The 21470-nt window shown below is 39.0% G+C and overlaps 1 protein-coding gene across 1 annotated transcript in view; it reads right to left on the minus strand.

Moving 5' to 3' along the window:
- Window positions 1–16296, minus strand: part of jph3b (junctophilin 3b) — a 55288-nt gene extending 38992 nt beyond the window's left edge. The window contains exon 1 of the mRNA XM_041796041.1: window positions 15912–16296. Coding sequence (XP_041651975.1) covers window positions 15912–16293 — 382 coding nt within the window. The 5' untranslated portion in view covers window positions 16294–16296. The remainder of the gene's footprint in view (window positions 1–15911) is intronic.
- Between the last annotated feature and the right edge of the window lie 5174 nt (window positions 16297–21470).

The following is a 21470-nucleotide window of genomic DNA, read 5'->3' on the forward strand; positions in this document are numbered from 1 at the left end:
TGTAGACAGTTTTCAAATGAAATTCATACACCCAGTTAAAACTTATACAAAACAATCTACTGATGCAGGCACACAATGTAAGGCCAGAAAGATTCTTATCTTGTGACAAATTTGCACTTTTGAAAGAGTTTACCAGCTTTGTGATGAGAGGCAACAATACCATATGATTTCTATTGTATTGTTGCCTCTCATCCAAAAAAAACAAACAAACAAAAAAAAAAAAAAAATCATGCCCTAGGTTTCTGTGCAAAAGGCAACTGCAAAAGTTAAGGGAGGAACAGCAGACATTGGATTATGCCTTTACCCCCAAGTTACTCTTTAATACAGAAAGTCTTTCCTCTATTTCTGAGGCTAAACTATCTGTCTCTTAGGGTCTTTCTTTGTTTTTAAGGATAAAGCAAAAGAAGACTTCTGCTATTTTGGTTAACTCTTCCATTTCATTGGTCTTTTCTTTTTTTGTATTTTCACTTATCCCAGTGAAGGTACTTCAAATGTAATTCATTTTGTTTATAGTATCCTTGATATGTGTTTCACATATCAAAGTTTTGATTTGTGAAGCATAGCAGTAAGAAAAAGATGGCATGGAAGGAGACAGCTAGGGAGGAACTTCAAATGTGTTTTTACACCATCTTAGCGAGCTAGACAGGCATCTGAGGAAATGGGTAGAGAGAAGGGACAACACAAGCAGAAGTTTTCAACCTCTTCTCCTGCTTGTCAGTGCCAGGAAAGAATACCAGTAGAAGTGTTATTAATATTATTATTAATTTCATATTTTTGCATCTCAAACCATAAAAATGTCAGGTGGTGCGTCCATCTGAGTTAATGATCAGATTATTGTCTTTATTGTATTAAAAATTGTATTTTGATGGTAAGAAATTCAAATTAGAATACTCTGGCATTATTTTACAGTTTAAATCTTTGAAATAAACACATTTCATTAACATTTGTCAAGATAAAGTAAGCAAGCTCAATCCAAAGACTTTTGTCCTGGAATCTGCAAGTTCTTAAATGTCATGGTGGGGCAACTGTAATCACAGGACTTTATTCTAAAATAAGGTAGTAAAAACAGATTGTTGCATAATTTAACATTTATTTTCAGTCATAGGTGGGCGCGAACACTTTCTTTCAGGTGGTACACCCAATGTAAAACAGTTAGAAATTAATCTTACCACAAAACTCTTGATTTTATTTCAAAAATATATGTGTCCACTTTCTAACAAGTTGTCTGTTTAATTTGAAATCATTTGCAAATGTCAGGGGGTGCAACTGCAGTCAATATTTAAAATAATCAATAACTTCTAAAGGTAAATAAATGAGGTAAATGAGGAATCACATTAAAAAATCGGATTACCGTTTTGCTTGGGTGAGCAGATACACTTTCCATGTCGCCTGGTACCACCAACATAAAACAGTAAACTTTGATTAACCATAAAGATTTAGATTTTATTTGTAAAATGTATGTGGAAACTTTCAGTAACATGCTCTACAAGTGTTTTAGGAAAAACTCCCTCTTAAGCATGTTCAGTTAGCAGTGGCAGTGGTGCAGGGCTGACTTCCAAGATAGAAATGAAGAGTTTTGATATTTCAGGCAGCATCCAAACCAATCCCAGTACCTAATCTAATGCCTGCAGTGGGGTTGTTGTTGGTGGTAGACAAGGTCTGTATTAAATGGCCCTGAAAAGTAAATACCAAAGAAAAATCTTAGGCACTTTCAAATGTTCTCTCAAATCTCTATTTGAAGCAAACTGAGAAATATTCAGGTGAATGGATGAAAGCTGGGGAGGAACCCTTTTGTTGTCCGTATTGTTTGTGAGAGTAGTCTGATGTGATGTTTTGTTTCAGTGTGCATTCAGTTAAGATGGAAAAGTCCAGTACACAACAGGCCAATATGTTATTTAACTCTTACAAACTTGTAATGCATTCTGCTGTGTGATAGATTCCAAAGACAGAAAATAGTCACATTTGCAGGGATCAGGTAACAGAGACACCAGACAAGAATACAGACTGGTAGGGTAAACAACTTGACAGACACATCGCAGTTATGCTGGACAGGCAAACAGACTGACAAGCTAAACACTGCTCAAATCACACTCACACTAGAAGCAAGGGGAAGTCAATTCAAAGCTAAACCTCTGCCTGTGTAAATCACTGTGTGGGACTGTTATCCGTTTAAGAGATTTTGCTTAGGCCCTTTCCTGTCTGAGCCTTTCAGATTTCCATTTAAGGATTATTTATCTGCTAAGAAATTTCCCGAAAAAGACCCATGATATCATGGTGTTATGTTGTTGACATTAACATCTGAAAATGTCTGCCCTCATATGTCAGTTTTTTATCTGATCGTTCCTGTGTTGATGACACCATAGCTTTGTGTTATTTGTCATTTTGGGCAACTTGTTCCATGATACAAATGTGTCGTTTTAACTTTGTTTTTCAGTCTGAACCTAAAATAAATGGAAAACAACCAAAGACAGGGGCTTACATGGCTTCTAAGAGCACCTGCAGTATGAAATAAAACATTTCAGTTGAATCAATATGTTTGACCTCTAAGATGACCAAATATTCAGCAGCTCTCTGCTGGCCATCTTTAAAACTATTAAAGGACTATTTTATCCAAGAATGGTTTAAAGATACTCTGAGGTGCTTTCAACAAAACACATTTTATGTTACTGGAGTCCTGACTATGAAGCAAGATTTGCCGAGAGCAACTTAATATCAAGCTTATTTCTGGGTTTTAGTACTCCAAAGATTAGCCTTACTAACTTAGATCAAAAACAAACAAAACATAGTTTCATTTAAAGCAAATCAGGAGTAACTATAATTAGATCTTTGATGCATTAATGATAGGAAGTTATAATCATTTGTGCATTTACACTAAGCGTCAGATCCACTAAGGTTTTTTGCTCTACTGATTTCAGAGTGAGAATTGTGCAAATAGCCCAAGTTTTGCAGCTAATCCACTAAAGGATTTGCGCTGACACAAAACCGCCTACAATTTTGCCAGCCAAGTGCATGTAGTGTTTTTTTGCCACTGGCCGAGTGGTGCATCAGTGGCTGTGCACTTAGATCATCAACATCACAATGACAGAGCGAGACAGAAAAAAGAAACATACAATTTTCAGATCAGACCTCTCTTGCAGAAATCTGCACCAAACACACACCTGTCAGCACATTAGATGATTATTAGATATGTGTGATTCAGAGACTAGAAAAAAGGAAAAACACAGTGAAAGCAAATAAGTACCTCTGCTGTTGTTACTAAATTAAACACATTATTATTAGACAAACTAGTAGGTTTAGAAATCCTTCACTAGTAAGTTAGAGCTGACAGAAGTAATTCTGTATGAGGTCAAACTTCCTGCTGCATAAACTGACATTTTAACAATTAATTTGAACATTCAGGACTTTTTTTTACCCTGAGAAGTAACAGCAGCCTAAACCTGAACAAACTTCACACCACACATATACACAGACATGGTCTTTAGTTAGAATGAACAGAGCAGTAAAGAGATATTTATGTGATGAGAGGATGAGACAGGGATGATGACACACAGCTATTACTGACTGTTACACACATCACAGCTGCTTATATGAGACAGCACCAGTCTGTTATTAGGCGATACAGTGTTCTTTACACTCTTTTACAGGTTAATCTAATTATTTTTTTAGGACCGATGTGTTTATTTTGACCAAATCTTCATGTATAATGACAATCCCTCCATCATCCATATGCACCCATTCTCTCCCTTTCAAAAAATAATACAAGAAAACAATTAAAACACTGGCGAAATGTCTGCCTATTCTGCTTCTGATCTGTCTGACAGCAGGATTAAATATCTTGTACTAATTTTGTGCTGGAAATCAAAATATCTCAATGCTGAACATGCAAGGTTGGAATCTTTTCCCTGAACAGAAGCATAAACAACTGACAGTCAAACAGGTGTGGAAAATAGATCAACTTCTTCTATGTACAGTGTTAGGAGAAGAGTCTGTAAACTTTTTCTATGAGCTGATTTATTAGAAGGTGTCCCATGTGAATGCACATCAGTCTGATGTTAAATCACATACTGTAGAATAAATGATGTGTCAAACTCATTACTGCTCCTCTAATACTTTAGCTCATTTTCTGTCTGAATTCTTCTCCAAAACAAAATAATTTATGTCTTTCTGATAGGAGATGAGAGCCACACATGACAGCAGAGTCAGATGTTTGGCTTAAACATATGTTTTATTCTAAAGTGGCTCATGCCGAGTTCCTACCCATTCCATAGTGTATTGTTGTTAACAAAAGTTATTTTGGGGTACACAGTAATGACTGACTGAGGTGGAGAAAGAGGAAAGAAATCACGCAGATTTTAACACCAGCTTTGATTCAGTGTTAATGGCACCACTTATAGCGCCTGTTTACTGTTACATTTAGAGCTGGACTTTGTTGATTAGGTGCTATTTGTAATGATTTTCATGTCCGAGGAGAAATTTTGTCTGAAATTTCAATATTCCTCCCCCTACTCCTCATTAAATACATGTAAATGGGACCACATGCTGTTTGCACATTTGAGCAGTAAAAGAGTGCTGCTATGTTGTGGCAGCCATTGCAAACAGCTAGTACAACAAAACCCTGCCCATAGCTACCACCTCATTCTACTCAAATGATGCTGATTGGTTTGAAGCTTGGACCAATAAACCCTGTGGATTGGAGCTTTTCAAGATGGATTTGCCTGATGATAGACATGGAGTCTGGCAAATTCATCTGCTTTGCAAGGTTAACATGTGATGCCCAGTGAAAGAATTCTCTAAATCAGCATTTAGGTGTGCTAAATTCCTGCATTTAAGTTATACAACACAACAGATATTGCAGCTTCTCTTGAACATCTTGACCTCTTGTCTGGAGAAGCTAGCTATTTTTCAGTGTACTAATTAAACATACACTTGGCACTTGAATGTTGCCAACACTTGCTTAAATTTTTTATATGTATTTTACATTTACAAAAATCCCTTTTGGAGCATCTTCTGAGGAGTCATGCCTAGGGTCCTATGACATGTACAGTGCTTAACAAATATATTAGACCACCACCCAAAGTAAGGTTTATGCCACAGCGGCCTTAAATAACATCAATGGTAATTACAAAATCATTTTTTTTTGTTTCTGCAGTGGTTAATACACCAATATGTAGACGCTCTTTAACCCAAATTATATTTTTAATGCTAAAATATCATTATTATTGTTATCCATGATTTTTCAAATTTACTGATTTACAAAAAAAAAAAGAAAAAATAGTAAAGCACATCATTATTTCTTGATTAATATGTCAAATTATAGTTATTTACTTGCATTCCTGAACAGAAACATGAGTTTTAGTGGTTGAATGTTATGCTTGATTAATTTCTGACCTCTCAGAGAAGCCCAGTGAGTCGGCTCAAATTTGGGTATAAAAAGGTGAATTCAGTTTGAAATTCCTCATTCCTGTTCAAAATGGTAAAACATCGAGGGCTCACTGAAAATGAAAGAGTTTGCATTTAAGCACTTCATGATGCTGGATGGTCTCTGAGAAAAATATGACAGGTGGTCTAATAAATTTGTTAAGCACTGTATATAGTGTATTTGGGTGTCGATTGGGGTGGAAAAAGTGCCTAACTATTGTATTCAAGTAAAATACAGTGACTCTGGTTAAACTCTACTTAAGTAAAAGTAAAAAGTATCTAATTTAAAGTTTACTTTATGTACTGAAAACTGAGAAGCTACAAGAGCTGAACAATTTTTGAAAATAATCTAGTGGTATTTTTTCCCAATATAGCATTTCCAATTTGACATGCAACTAAGTTTTTAAGTCTTCATCCTATGTATTTTTGACAAACAAATACCATAAGTCTTTCTGTATTACAGCCAACATAATATTAAACAGATTTAACATAAACTGTCCTTTTCTTTAGGGGGGGTGTATATGTTACAATGATGCATGAATCAGAATAAATGACAAATGTTATTTATCCACTTTAATCACAGTGGGAAATGTTTTTCACTGAAAGTCTGCAGCAATCATGAGAACTTGGGCTGAACAATTTTGAAAAAACATCTGACTGAGATCATTTTGAGATATATTGCAGATGAAGTGTAAATTGTTGAATTGAAATGAATGAGCATTTTTATGTCACTTTCATTTTAAAAGAAAAAACACCTACAAAAATAGGAAAAGTAATCGTTGCAAACATTAATTTGTAAAGACATCTCTGCTGCAAAAAACTGGATGAAACTGGATTTTGATACACATTTCAGGTCAAGGAAATATCGCAACTTCTGCTTTTTAAAAATTGCTCTAGGATATATTGCAATGGAATCAAAATCCAATTAGTGGCCCAGCCTCAGTACCTATTTTGGAGTTTTAAAGTTAAATATAAACTTTGGTTATCTGCAAAAACAACATGGGAATATGGATCACTACAGGGATTTTTAGGTAAAGTAACACCACAACAATGAAGTATAATATAATAGCTGGTTTGGGATGTGATGTGGAATCTTTTTCTCTCCGTGTGCTAGGAAACAGAGGTGGAAAAGTACAAGACCATTGTAGTAAAGTAAAAGTACAATTACTCTGGTTAACTATACTTAAGTAAAAGTAAAGTACTGATTTAAAAATGTACTAAAAAAAGTATAAGTGCCCAAAAAACTACTAAATTCCAGTAATTTGAAAAAATGTAATTAGTTACTTGCCACCTTTGGAGTAGATGTGTGAATATATACATATGCATACATATGCATGCAAATATGCATATTTTTATGTATATACTGTGTATTTAAAGATCTTAGTAGAAAGTATATTACTGAGTAGCTTTGTCTTTCTGAGAAGCCTTAACCACTTTATCATGGAGGTTGTACCTGCACTGCTTAGCATGCTCCCTGTTATTTAAGGTTCAGCTCACTACGCTGAAGAATACAAGTCGAAACACGTCCATTGTCGAAACACTGCCTTGCCTAGGAATAAAAATACTTAAAAGGACATTTTTTGAGCACTGACTCTTCAGTTTTGTAACTCAACAGATAAACATCTGCAGCTGACATCGGTTCATGCCCATATATTTTGCCAATGGCTGATGTTTGTCAAAGGAGACAATATAGGGTGATACCATTGTTAAACCACACCTGTGCATCCCTAGTTCATTTTACAGATTTAGCAGCTCCACTTGAGTGCTTAGTAAAGCCATATTTGATCAGGTAAGTGAAGCCAGATGACCAGTCCAGGGTGTACTCTCTCGCCCAGTGACAGCCGGGATAGGCTCAGGCCCCCGCGACCCCCAACGGGATGAGCGGTGTGGAAAATGGATTGATGGAGGGAAGTGAAGCCACATATTCAAAAGACCTGAATATTCAGAACTTGCTTCATAGTACATTCTGGACGCCTCATAATTATGGTGAACATAAACATCAAAGCCATTTTTCCCAAAATTCAATCCAAGATTTTTGATACTAGTTAAACTTTTACATTTCCTGCTCCACTGTAGACATACCAGAGAGCTTGGTACTGCACACAAGAGTGAGTACTTAGCATATACACAATAAATAAACAAATAAGGGGCCTATTCATAAAACTACTCTGTGGTGAATACGGTACCAAACTTGTCTATAAACACTCCAAAAGGCCTATTATGCCAATCAACAGTAATTTATCAGCATCAACCAAAAACAGACATTATCTACATATAGACAAAACATGTTTTTGAATGACTGTTCATGGATATTTGTCACCCTGGGCCATGTGAACTTTAATCTTTTGATACCGGGATACCGGTATGCATAATAGTAAGTATCCACCTTACAAGGACCTAATTGCTGTAGAAAAAAGTCATAATTAAAATAGTGTTCTAGTTGAAACAGTAGCATGACTGCTAAGAAAAAAAATCAGTGAAAGCGGCTACACAGAGAAGGTAATAAACAATTTAAAGAAGACATCTAAAAGGCAGCACAACCTGCCAGCTCCTCTTCCTCCTCTTCTTCTTCTACCATTGTGAAGATTCTCTTCTCTCCTCTTTAGACTGAGATTGCACTGCAGCCTCAGCAACTGTTCAGCGACACACACACAACCTCACAAACCACACAGTAGGATCACCATCCTATCCATGCCAGGCAAGTGCTTAACAGGATCATCTTAAACGGAATAAAGGTATTAGTGAGAATTCAGCTGCAGGAGTAGCACGCTAGATTAACAAAGAGGGATCCTGTACAAATTACAGCCCTGTGTAGTGACATTGTTAAATGATGGAATATTGCTTTACATTTTAGAAGTAAGCCTGTCTTTTGGCATGAATAGAGAGACTCCATGAAATACTTTATGCAGTTGTGTTTTATCTGTGTTGTTTAAGTATAAGGCATTGTCCTGCAAAGTATCCAGGAAGAGCTGCTGACAAATGCCTTTGAGTTAAGGCCTGAGGTCAGGAGGGTCCCCATGTCTCTTTTGGTTTGCTACAACAAACAAGAAGTATAACTTGGCACAAGATTTAGGACATAGAAGCAAAGTTTAGACGGAGGTGAGAAAAGATGTGTTTCAGGTGTATTTAAACATAATCAAGGAGTTTTTCATGTAAGCTTGGATAACAAATTTGTAATAACTGCTCTGTTCTGATAGCAGCACAAAGCAAGCTCTAGCAATATGCTGATGTAAAACAATACCAAATTATTGTAGCATTAATGACAAAAGCAAAGGGACAGGCTGGAGCTTCTTTCATTTATGTGCCTTTAACTGCATTACATCAGAATTTTAGTAGTCATCACTTGAGGTGAAACAAAAGAGTTTTTGTGTACATCGCCCCATTTGTGGAGAGTGTTACAGGCACAACACTCACTTCTGTTATAGCCCTCAGCTTTTAATCATGGAAACAGTGACAGCTGTAATACCTGCCTCTCCTTTTGTGACTCATTTTATCCCTCGATAAAATGACTACCGAAGCTGTCTTTTTTGGGTTTTTTTCTACTTTACCCCTTCTTTCTCTCTTTCTCTCTCTCTCTCTCGCTCTCCCTTGCTCTCTCTCGCTCTCTCTCTCTTCTCTCTATGTGGTAAGTAATCAGTCAGCTTAGCTCTTCATCTCAGTAAACACCATTAGCCCGGAAGAACAAGAACCAATCAAAGCTCTGTAGATACAACTGGCCAGCCAATAGCAGCTTGGAACACAGAGTCCCTCGTGACACCTGACCTGCTACATGTCTATGAGCGTTGCTATGGAAACCCTACTGTACAGAGCGGCTGAGGAAATGCAATCGAGCAAAGGAGCAAGGGGGTGGTAGGAGCAGAGGAGAGAGAAATGCTGGCAAATGTAGGAGAGAACAGAAAAGCCAAACAATAGACATAAGATTTGCTTCTTATCTGCCCAGGGACTACAGATGGAAATTAGCTAAGAGGCTAAATCTGGTTCATTAGCAGGTAAAGCTGGACTTTTTCAGACTGATGTTATTTCTTGCATTGTCCCTGATACAAATAAACTTAACAAACTATTTTTTTTTTGTAGGCATAAGATGAAGATGGAAGGGAATATAGCATTTGTTTTACACTCTGTGAAATGGAGCTGGATTTCAGGTGCACAGCATATTGGAAATGTATGTGTGCAGCAGGTTATCTTTAAGGGTACTGGTTGCATCTTATTGCTTTTAAACAAGACTCCTGAGATTGTATGGTAAACTGTTAGCTTGAAGTCTATAGCCAGAAAACATTCTACATTCTTCCTCTGTGTCTAGGGATTCTTTAAACCTAAATACCACAAGAAGACTGATCATTAAATTGGAGATCAAGAAGGGATTTTTCATGAAATTCTAAGGTCTACTCATTTTGTTCTTTATGAACAAAGTCAAAAATTTTTAACAATGTTCAGTGCAACTATAAAACAACTACACCAGCATTTATGCAGCAAAATAAGTATGGGACTGTGGTAGATCAAGTGCCCTGTAACAGTAAACCTGGTCAATACCTTCTCACCTGGGGCAAAAATAACACAATTACTTAATGGGTGGGGGTGAACAGGGTTTTTATGACACTAAAGTTTTATTCTTATAATTAGAATCCACAATGTCTACCTAAGGCTCAGAAAAACTGTGTTTTCAGGTGAGTTTAGAACCATCAGCATTACTACCACCAATATGAAACCTTCAAACAACTGCATAACCATAAAATACTTAAGATATAGTGTTAGATGAATAGGCACCACACAGGATTTCTGCCAGACAACTTTATACATGAACTGCTGCATAAACAAAAATCTGTCAAAGCAATTTGACTGAAACTTTCTTTCTCTAATGCAGGAGTGGGCAACTGTTAGCCAGGGACCACATGCGGCCCTCCACCTCACTCAGTAAGGCCCCAAGTCAGTTTGAAAACCAGTAAACTATAAACATGAAGAAAACATGACATAACCTGCATGAAAACATAAGAATGGAAATATTTCTCTTCTAATCTTACATTAATGGTGTATATTTGGCTCTTTTAAAGGAAATTAGTAGATATACAGTGCTTAACAAATTTATTAGACCACCCTAACCCTAACCAAAGTAAGGTTTATGCCACAGCTGCCCTAAATTAACAACACTGGTAATTACCAAAATCATTTTTTATGTTTCTGCAATGGTTAATACGACAATTTGTAGAAGCTCTTTAACCCAAATGATATTTTTAATGCTAAAATATAATTATTATTGTTATCCATGAATTTTCAAATTTACTGATTTACAAAAAAAATAGTAAAGCGCATTATTATTTCTTGATTAATATGTCAAATTATAGTTATTTACTTGCATTCCTGAGTGGAAACATGAGTTTTAGTGGTTGAATGTTATGCTTGATTAATTTCTGACTTCTCAGAGAAGCCCAGTGAGTCGGCTCAAATTTGGGTGAATTCAGTTTGAAATCCCTCATTCCTGTTCAAAATGGTAAAACGTGGAGAGCTCACTGAAAATGAAAGAGTCCGCATTAAAGCACTTCATGATGCTGGATGGTCTCTGAGACAAATATGACAGGTGGTCTAATAAACTTGTTAAGCACTGTAATTGGCTGCAGTTGTTAGCTGGCACCTCCTCCTTGTTCTGGTCACCAGCCTGGTCTTACAATGCTGTGAGATGGCATCCCATTCTTCAACTAGAATTTGTTGCAAGTCAGCCAATGTGGTTGTGTTGACCACTTGGTGGTATTGTTGGTTGAGGTCAGGACTGGTGGCAGGCCATTCCATCCTCTTCATAGAGGATAGAGTTTGGTCCCAGACTGTGGAGATATGGGATTACCACTAATTGCAGAATCTCATCTCCATAAATGTCTGCATTGAGATTACCGCCAGTGATGACAAGCCTTGTTTTTCCAGGGAGGGAGATGTTACCCCACACTGTTACACTGCCTCCACCAAAAGATGTCTACCTGTGCAGCAATCAGCATAGTGATGTCAATGTCTTCTTCACACTTTGACCCTATGCCTTAGTCAGAATCTGGACTCATCGCTGAACATATCGTTCCTCCACATGTTCATGTTCCAGTGCATGTGTTGCCAGTGCAAATGGGCCTGATGGTGAAGGGCAATGGCAGGATAAGCTGTTTGGCATTGGCAGAGAAGATCTGGCACATTTTTAATGGGTGCAACCCACATACCTAGCTCTGCTGCTCATCCCACAAATGCATGTTCCTTACAAATGCAGCAATGTTTCTGATAGTTTAAGATTCATTGCCAAGAAGCATTGTCACAACAAAGAAATAATCTACAAAACAAAAATGTCCTTACTTTTTGTGCCAAGTTATATCAAAATGACAATTAACTACCATGATCACTGCATTGAAAAATTAATTGGATTCTGTGTTTATCTCATTGATAAACAATTCCATTGCACATTTCATTTGTACTTTGGTTTAATAAAATAAATGATGGAATAATACATGATCATGAAAGCATCACACCTTCATTTAATTTAAATATCAGAAATCCCAGTGGTTAAACTGAGCATATCTGACAACTATTTAACATTTGGCCCTTTGGCACTGAAAATGAAATTAATGTGGCCCTCTTGGGACCCAAGGGTAACCTATGCTTTTATTTACTCACACACACATGCTCATACACACTAACACTAACACATCTACAAACACACCTGGACACACACACAAAGTATGCACAAAAACCTAAAATAAAATAGTTTATGAAACAAACAAATAAAGGGCTTACAATTCTAATCTAGTTTTAGATATTGTTAAAAAAAAAAAGCTAAGTAGATATAATCTCCTGATTGTTGTTATGAACCATAACCATTGTTTACAGTCACTGCAATCAAGGCAAGCCAGCTAATGCATGGACAAATCTAAACTCTCTGACAGTTCCTAGGGATGTTTTAGAGCAGAAGACTAGAATCCATTTCCTGCTCTGGCCAACAAGCACTTACTTTCTACACTTTTAGAACTACAGGAGTGAGTATTAACTGAACATGAACATTGAAATTACTGCATTGAACATGAAAGAGCAGAAAGACATAAAACTGTGAGTTTATGGGCTTTTTGTTGTCTTTTTTAATTCACTAAATGAGTTGGTCCCTATGCCGACGTGCAAATGTCAGCGAGCCTTAATGACTTTGATGTGTACGAAATTTTTGTCTTATAGTTCTGCTGTTGGACATACCTGTATTACTGATTCTTTTCCTCTCCTTCTTTTTAAATCTTCCTTCTCCCTCTTCCACTTCTTTCTCATGAAACATCTAGGCCTCATTTACTGCTGATCAGCATCAATAGATTTAATCTCTCATGTGAAATAATACTGTTGTTTTTAATCCAGGTGATTCAGCTTGATTACACTGTCTTTTAAAAACATTTAGCTTTGTGCACACTTAGTTTAATCGAGATTCATAGAAAGAACAAGTGTGCTCTGTTAAGGACACCGTGTTCTGCTGGAGCAGGATAAACATTCACAACTAGGCCATTCTCTGCTGCTTTGACAGTATGTGGGTTCAACAATATACAGAACCACAGCCAGCGGGTCCTTCTCTGGAAGGTTCCTTTTCCCATCTTCTTCTAGCAGTTAACTTTAGTCTTTCACATCCATCTGTAGTTACATTACTTCCCTATTAAGAAAATGTCTTTTGGTGATAATAATCATTGTATCTATTCAGGAATATTTCCATTATCTGTTCATTATTTCATTGATTCATTGATTCTTCAATCTCATCTATTGTCCAGTCAATATCTCCTCCCTCTGTCCTTCCATCCCATCTGGCTGGCTATTTATCAAGCCAACTTCCTCTGCCTTGCCCTGATTTAACCCCTTAAACCAGTCTCATCCAAGGGGTTTTAAGGGGCAGTTTGGGACGTTGTGTGCATCAGCATGCATCAGTGTGTGTGGTTTGGAGCAACACTGTGAAACAGCCGTACAGTCATACAGTTATGTAACAAAGCTTAAACTGTATGAGAGCTACTGCTAGCTCTGTTGCATGCACAATGTGTATTGTTTTCTGTGTGTTTTTAGTCTCTTTTCATCAGGGATCAATAGAATTTGTTTTAATCATAGTGACTGATCTGAGAACTTGTCTGCAACCTATAGGGCAGTCTAGCATCAAAGATGGGTTTGACTTTCATTTCTGGTGAGTTTCAAACTGGCCAAAAGTATTTTCAGAATATTAAAAGTCTTGTTTCTATGGGACAATGGCCTTTATTTAAAACTATATGTCTTATAAACATTGTTTTTTTTCTGTTGCAGAAAACAAATATTGCAGTTTGCTGTCAAGCCAAAGAAGAAAAAAAATAGTGATAAAGGTTTTAACATACTTAACAAAGCCCCAAAATTATGGAAAACTTTTGGATATGTTTATTTCCCAAAATATAGCATTGGCTGTGAATGCAACAAGACAGACTTCTGGACATTTTTAGTGGAGTTTTTGAGCTGTGCCAGTTGCCAGGGGCCTTTTGCACTGAGGGGCCTCTGGGGATAGGGAAAAAGCGTTTCAAATAAAAGGCAAAAGTTTGAAATTATTGCGTTCATTGAAATATGTATTAAGATGGTAAATAAGGTACCAAGGTTGCATAAAATAGCACTGAAATAGTGACTCTATCTGATAGTCCAAAATTCACCTGAAAGGAACGCTGGACCACTGATTTTAAGCCCCTTCAATAGCCTTCCCATTAATACAATTATAGAAAAGAAGATCTATACAGAAATACAAATCCATTAAACAGTGGATTACTGTGTAGTAAAATGGCACAAAATAAACTGTTACATGATATCAGGCAGAAAACTGAGGTGACACCTGTAGTGGAGGAAATAGCTCATTTCTTTAGGTTACACTTTGCCCTTAAGACATGTGAAACAACTGCAGAGACTTTGGGTTTTATCAATACACATAACAGCAGATGAAAAATTATTGCTCACTCACATTTTGGTATGTGTTAGTTATGGCTTAGAAATGCTTCCAAATGGGGCGTGCTGGTAGTCAGGTGGTTAAGCAGTGCACCATGCACACAGGTAGCCCGGGTTCAAATCCGGCCTGTGGCACCGTTTTCCACATGTCTCTCCCTACTCTCTTCCCTGTTTCCAAGTCTATCCACTGTCCTCCTCTATCCAATAAAGGCCCAAAAATAAACCTTTAAAAAAGAAGAAATGCTTCTAAATAATTGTCTCCCCTCGCTGTCATTACTATAAGAAAAATAGAGAGCGGCCTCATATTGCTGTGCCTAGGCACTCCAAATTACAAAAAAAAGAAAACCCCTATATATGACTCTATGACAGCAAGTGGATGGATTTGCACAAAATTATAATTGCAAAATTATATTGACACAATGACCTAAGGTGATAACAAAATTGAAGGTGTACCAGCTCAAAACGTTCATGAATTTCTGTATCAAAGGGACAGTATGTAAAATTTTGCCACCAGGGGGCTCTCAACCAAAACAAGACCACAAGATGACCAGAACAGACCAGCGGGGCTCAGCTCTGCCATTTCGTTCTTGTTGAGTGGAGGTTTCAGTCCAATAAAAATGGCACCTCATAAGGTGTATTTAACAGACAAAAAAAATATAAATTTTGTTTTCTTTCATAAATTTCTCATGATTCATCTAAAAGTGCACTTCCACATTTACACTGGAAGCAGTCCCGGGATGCGCATATGCTCTGGGGTAATTTTCAGTGCAAACACACTCACTTTTTAAATTCATGTAGATATTTCAGGGAAAAAAAATTATACATATTTTATCTTTTAGAATGCTCGCCTCACAGAGGAACTTATTCCTGCAGATTTTCTTGCCTGCCAAGGGGTAAGTTAAACCTCAACAAGCATTTTATTCCCAGTGACAAAATATGTTCTAAAAAATCCTGCTAAACTGAATTTCTATTGCAAAGTCCCAGTTTTTTACATGGACAGTTTTTAAGAATATTTACACACTTAAATTGAATGCAAGTCAAATGCAATCGGGATATAAGTTTAGATTCAGTGTCTGTTAAATAAATCCCTGTTGTCTAGGGACATGAAACTTGGATGCATTTGTCCTCCCTCGATATAGCTAAAGATAGGAGTGACAGCTTTAAGGAAAGAAACACAAGCAGGGTGTAAAAGGAATTCAGAGATATTTCTAGAGAATGCTGAGAATAATTTCAAAGTTTGTCCTTATTCAACCTCTTGCAAGTCTGTGTGTGGGTGAGATGTGTTTAAGTGTAACTGCATGCATGTGTCTGTGTATGTGTGGGGGATAAGAGGACAACAGAACAAAGAAAGACCCAAGACCCCCTCTGGAAAAACTCCTGTTACCTCTGGAAGTACAATTTCCCTGCCAAATATTCTCTAATAACAACTCATTGTCAGAGAGAATCATTATCAAGCTCTCTTAGTAATCTCACACCCTGCCTGTCCTGTCTGGTTCACACATGCTGACTGAAAACCCTTCCTTTAACATACATCTGTGTCTGTCTTCAATCCCTCTTACCTCCATCTGAGTATGTTTCTGTTCCATATCCGTCCTGCAGCCCATTGCTCCAGGTTCCTTCGTACTTTCCACTCGTCCCCATGCTCTCACGCACGCCGTAGCGTCCCTTAAAGCCATGCGTCCACTCACCCTTGTACACCCAGCGGCCCTTATTCTCAACACCCACACCATGTCTCTTGCCCTGAGCCCAGGTGCCCTGGTAGGTGTTTCCGCTGGGCCAGGTGTAGACACCCAGCAACTCAAATCCATGGGCCCAGGAACCGCAGTATTCGCCCTGGCCTTTGGGCCCTGTACAGATCCCATGGCCATGTGCCTTGCCCTCCTCCCACCCGCCGCAGTATGACCCCCCATCGTCAAAGTTGAACCTGCCTCCAGTGGACATGCATGAAACAGGTCTTGGCAATTCTCCTGAAGCCTCGAAAAAAAGAAAAAGAAAACAAGGAAAAAAAAAAGAAAATGAAGAAAGGAAGGAAAAAGGGGACAGGTGGATGCTAGAATCAATCCATGGATCTGATTTTGGAGGCTGGTTAGGTCAGGGGTAAGGACTATGTAGGAGTGGGAGAGGGGGAGAACTTGAACTCAAATTAAGCCCAAGCTCCACTTATTTTGGGGGATTAAGAGGAGAAAAGGGGGGGAAAATGGTGCATAACAACACTTGACCCCTTCCAGGTGCGTCAGGGGTCTCCTGGCTTTGTGGAATGTTGATGTTGTTTACATCATCCTCCTAGTATCTGCTTGGTAGCACCAGCTAGCCCTTTCCAGCTTTACTATGGCTGATGCAGGAGAGAGAGGAGGAGACTGGGCACAGAGTTGCCATTATCCTCTCTTAGCAGGAGTTCTAACCCTTGGCCAGATCCATCAGCCTGCCAATGGCCTGCCTACACAGTCTATGACACACATGCACAACTCCTCCACCTACTTCTTTCCTGCTTTACACTCAAGCGCCCGCGCTCAGTGGCCTCCTACCTGATGATGCCTCCACCTCTCTGGGGTGTTCTGCCAAGAATTCTCCTCTGTTGCAGCCCTTTAAACCTCAACACCTCTAGCAAAGAAGTCACCATCTGGCTCCTTAATCAGTACAAAGCCCAAACTGGTTGTGACTTCTTGTGTGATTGGGGAAAGAATCTAACTATTCTCTCTTCCTCCTAAGTATTTGATTTTATTCAAGCCTGCTTACACCAAAAGGGAACCATTTACAGTCTGACTCACTTTAGGCTTCACCATCCTCTTTTTATTCTCAGTCTACACATTACACATTTTGTCTGGTTGCACCACAAAGGAAGGCGCATAGAGAGGAAGAGACAGAAAAATAAGGTTATCTGCTTGGCTGCCTTTGTTTTTTGACTGTCCTGTTTTACTGAAGAGCAGCAATGCAGGTTCCTGCCTTATGCATGCACACAAGCAGACATACACAATCTATCTAACAGAAAATGCGCACAGACAATGAAAATAAACATCTGAGTTAATAAATCTCCTACTCTCTCTCCCCCTCTCCCTCTCTCAGTCTGTTTGTAGGTCTTTAATCCACTGCGTCCATAAGTGGTTTATCCTCTGCGTGGGTTGTCTTCAGATTGCCTGCTTGATAATACAATATCCATTTTTATGATCCAGCTACGGTGTGGTCTGTCCTCTCCAGCATCTTCTTGCTTGTCTCCATAATATCCTGTGAAGTGCCGGCTACCACACAGCCAGCCTTCCGGTCTGCTGTCGTGGTCTACAACCTCTTCAGCTCCTATGGCTGGATCACTGTATTTCTCTCGTGTGTGTATGTGTCTCTCCCAGATAATCTGCTCATTAAAGAGGACTGTTCCAACGCACCAAACCATCTCCCCCCCACCCTCATGCTCAATAGCACGCTCCAGCTCTTAAAGAGACACACACTCCCTGATGAATGCAGCAAGGGGTGTCTCACTTTTTTGATTTTCTCCTGAAGCTTTTACCATTTACTTCCCCTCTGTCTTAAATGCTTGTTTTGATTTAAGAGTCCAACAAAGAATTATTGAATTATGAACAATAAATTATTGAATTGTTAAAAGAGTAATTGCTTAAAAAAAAATCTTAAATTGTAATTATGGGGAGTCATACTTAAAAATGTGTGTGTGTGTGTGTGTGTGTGTGTATATATATATATGGGCTGTTAACATTAACTTGTAAATCTTGAAACCATAATGTGTTAAAAAAATAATAATGCAAATATGACTTAGTTTGACCACAACTTCCTCCCGTAGTTCTCTAACGTGGATGTTTACGTGCCTGAGGGTGAAGAGATGAGAGCCAGGTCAGACACAGCCAGCAGTGACGAGTGAGGAGACAGACCCCTGTCTGCTTGATGGCAATGTTCTTTTTAAAAAGCATGCAAACGGAAGTTGAGATAAAACGAAAATTGTGAGTACATACTGTAGTGATGAACTGTCTTTACACCGAAGCACAACGAGTCTTAAGTACCACCTTGGGGCAAAGCACATTTTTGCTAAGCAAAGATGCTAACAGGGGATCAAGCCATGGTCGTCAAGCTACACTGGTGGAGTCCAGCAGACCTGGATTTGTCCACACAAAAACGTCTAACGCAATCGGTAACTGATGACTGCAGACCATCAACACTGTTGAAGACAAGGGGCTTCGAGACCAGGGATGTGGATCAATACCGGTTCTGTGTTGTTGAAATACCCGAAAATCAAAGACCTACTGCTATTGAGTGTCACAGGCTCTGTGACGTAACGTCATTTTAAGATATAACTGGTGTAACAAGTACATCAGTTCTTGCAAGGGGAACAGCGCATCAATACTGTGCATCACATTAAACCAGAATGTGCTGCCTGCAAGTTGGATGCAATCATATCCGCCTACGGATGCCCTCCTACCACTCTCTTGAGCTGCTTCAGTACATTTTTCTTCTTCAGCTGCTCAGATATGTAGCCCGGTGGTAAATAAGGGGTTAAAAGATTTAATGTTTACATGCATGTAATGTTTAAATTAATGTAATGTTTAAATAATAGAAATGCCACAGAAAAAAGGAGAGAAAAGAAATGAAAAATTGAATAAACGTCATAAACAGAAAGTAAAAAGAGAAATAATTATAAAACAAATGTATTTTAAGTATTTTTGTGGAAAGATGTGAAGTAACGAAAAGTGTCACAAGAGTGGACACGTAATTTTGTTTTGTTTTATGATTGGTCAGTAGAGATGGTCAGTTCAAGTCTAGCTGTGACGAGTGAGAGGGAGGGAGGAGATGAGAGAAGAAGAATGGCGGACAGCAGCGAAGCGGGCACATGTTCCTTGTTAGCCGTGTTAGCATGTTTTGTAGCTTTATTTCGTGCTTGAGAAACTTGAAGCACCTTTATGAAAAAGATGCTAACGCACATCCCTCATCTAATCTGAAGTTAGTGAGGCTGTAGTTTGTGTGTGTGCTTGAGAGACTTTAACTAGAACTAAGCTTGAGGTCCGACAGAGCCGCTAACCAGGAAGGACGTAGAGGACTTTCCAATGGAGTTGCACGCTGTGTCTGTGTGTTGTTTCCATGAGGACCAGTGAGGATTGCTTCTGTGAATTGTGAGTTTCCCACGGGCTGGGCACCTGCTCCACGACGAGAGGACTGTATCAGCTGCAGCGGTGAGCTTACCTGTGTGTTTCTGCCATGAGAGGAGGAGACTGCATCAACTCTGCTGCGTGTTACCTGCCGTGAGGAGAGGATCTTTCCCGCTATCAGTGAGTTGGTTTCTCTGGACTTCTGCTGCGCAAGGAGGAGAATCCTGGAGTTGAGGGTATGTGACTTTGTTCTTCTGTTACGGAAAACGGTGGAGTCAAATCGTCCGCAATGCATCCGTGCATCACAGGCCTGCAACGTTTTTTTCTTTAAGTGTGTGCGTGTGAATGAGTGTGTGTGGGGGGCCCATATATGTAAAGAGTAATGCTGGGCATGGATTAATTTTTTTAATCTAGATTAATCTCACTGCAATCCTGTAGTTAATCTAGATTAATCTAGATTAAAATGCTAGATTTGAATTTTGCTGAAGACATTTAAAAAATGCTTGACCTATCTAAATATTAAGGAATCACAGACTGCTTGAGAACACCTCGCTTGCTCACCACTGAACCCTCACTCTAAACACCAGAGTTTGCTCATTTATCATGTAGATTTCAACCATGGAAATATAGCCAGTGCTTTAAGTGGAAAAAAAAAAAGTGCCGGTACTCTCTTCTCACACAATCCCAGAACAAATTTGGGCAGTATGGAGCAAAAATCATATACTCATATAAATCATATACTGTACATAAAAAATAAAAGGCCTTTAAATGATATAAATTACAAATATCAAATACAGTGAGTTTAATAGTTGTTCTTTGTCACCAAATGTAGAGATTAATCAGCACCTCCCCTCACTGACACCCTGAGTGTCTGCTCCGTCTGTGAGCGCTCTTTGTCACTGTATATCCAGCCTTTTTGTCTTTGTCAGTGAGTTAGCTGTTTTTTAAGCAAAACTACAGCCCTTGATACTTTGACCAACAGTCTGCTCGGCCATTTTAAATACTGTTACTGAATATTGTTTCTGAGGTCTTGTTCAGCGGCGGTAAGAACAGGTGTCAGTGGAGCATCAAGCTCCGTGGAGCAGGGACTGCGCTCGCGGCTGCATCACTTTCCAAGAGAGGTGAACGATATAATCTCTGGTTTCCCTCCAACAGTGGCAGGTGAGCTCACCTGGATTCTTGTTCAGATAAAAACTTCACGGTACACAGCGGGAAGAGCGCTGTGTGCCACAGAATGCATCTATTTAGATGCAGTCATGAATCATCCAGTAAAGCTGTCTGCTGTGGAGAGGACAGGAGAGCGTACCGGTACTTGCCAGTAAGCTTGAAGAAGTCCCGGTATGCCAAGGGGCAAAATTTAGAAGTGCTGGTACTGCATACCGCTGCATACCGGCCCACTTAAAGCACTGGATATAACAGATAGATGGGTGAATGATGATTCAGATCAGCACCTGTTCTCTCTTGCTCGCTCACCATAACCCGACTCTCCTCTCTCTCCGTCTCTCTCTCTCTCTCTGTGAACCTCACTTTAACACCGTAGTTTCCATGATATCAGTCATGAAAATATAACAGATAAAGGCGTACGTTTGTAGCCTACTCACAGGTCATAACAGAGACAGAATTAAAAAGTTGTTCTCTATCTCTCCAACTTGTCTCAGCGCTGTGACGAGCGTGTGCTGTATGAAGCTCTCTGTCAGGATGGATCCAGCGGGATTTTAAAGGAGTGACGGACAACAAAAAGTCCAGCGCAACCTCTGGTTTGTGCTTATGTGCAAACAACATGTAATATCGACTACTGGTTGTAATCACACACCCAAGCATCCACTCTCATTAAAAACAGACATTGTCCAGTTCAGCATAGAGCGACACAGCCGCTCGGATGTGACCCCTCTGAAACCACACACACACACACACACACACATACACACACAGCCACTCATGTCATGGCGATGAATTGCAGAGCGACACGTTCCCTCGACGCAGAACTTCGAATGGTCAACGACAGCGTTGCAACGCAGAAGTATAAACCAGGCT

The sequence above is a fragment of the Cheilinus undulatus genome, linkage group 9 (assembly GCF_018320785.1).
Source record: "Cheilinus undulatus linkage group 9, ASM1832078v1, whole genome shotgun sequence".
In the NCBI taxonomy this organism is placed as follows: domain Eukaryota; kingdom Metazoa; phylum Chordata; class Actinopteri; order Labriformes; family Labridae; genus Cheilinus; species Cheilinus undulatus.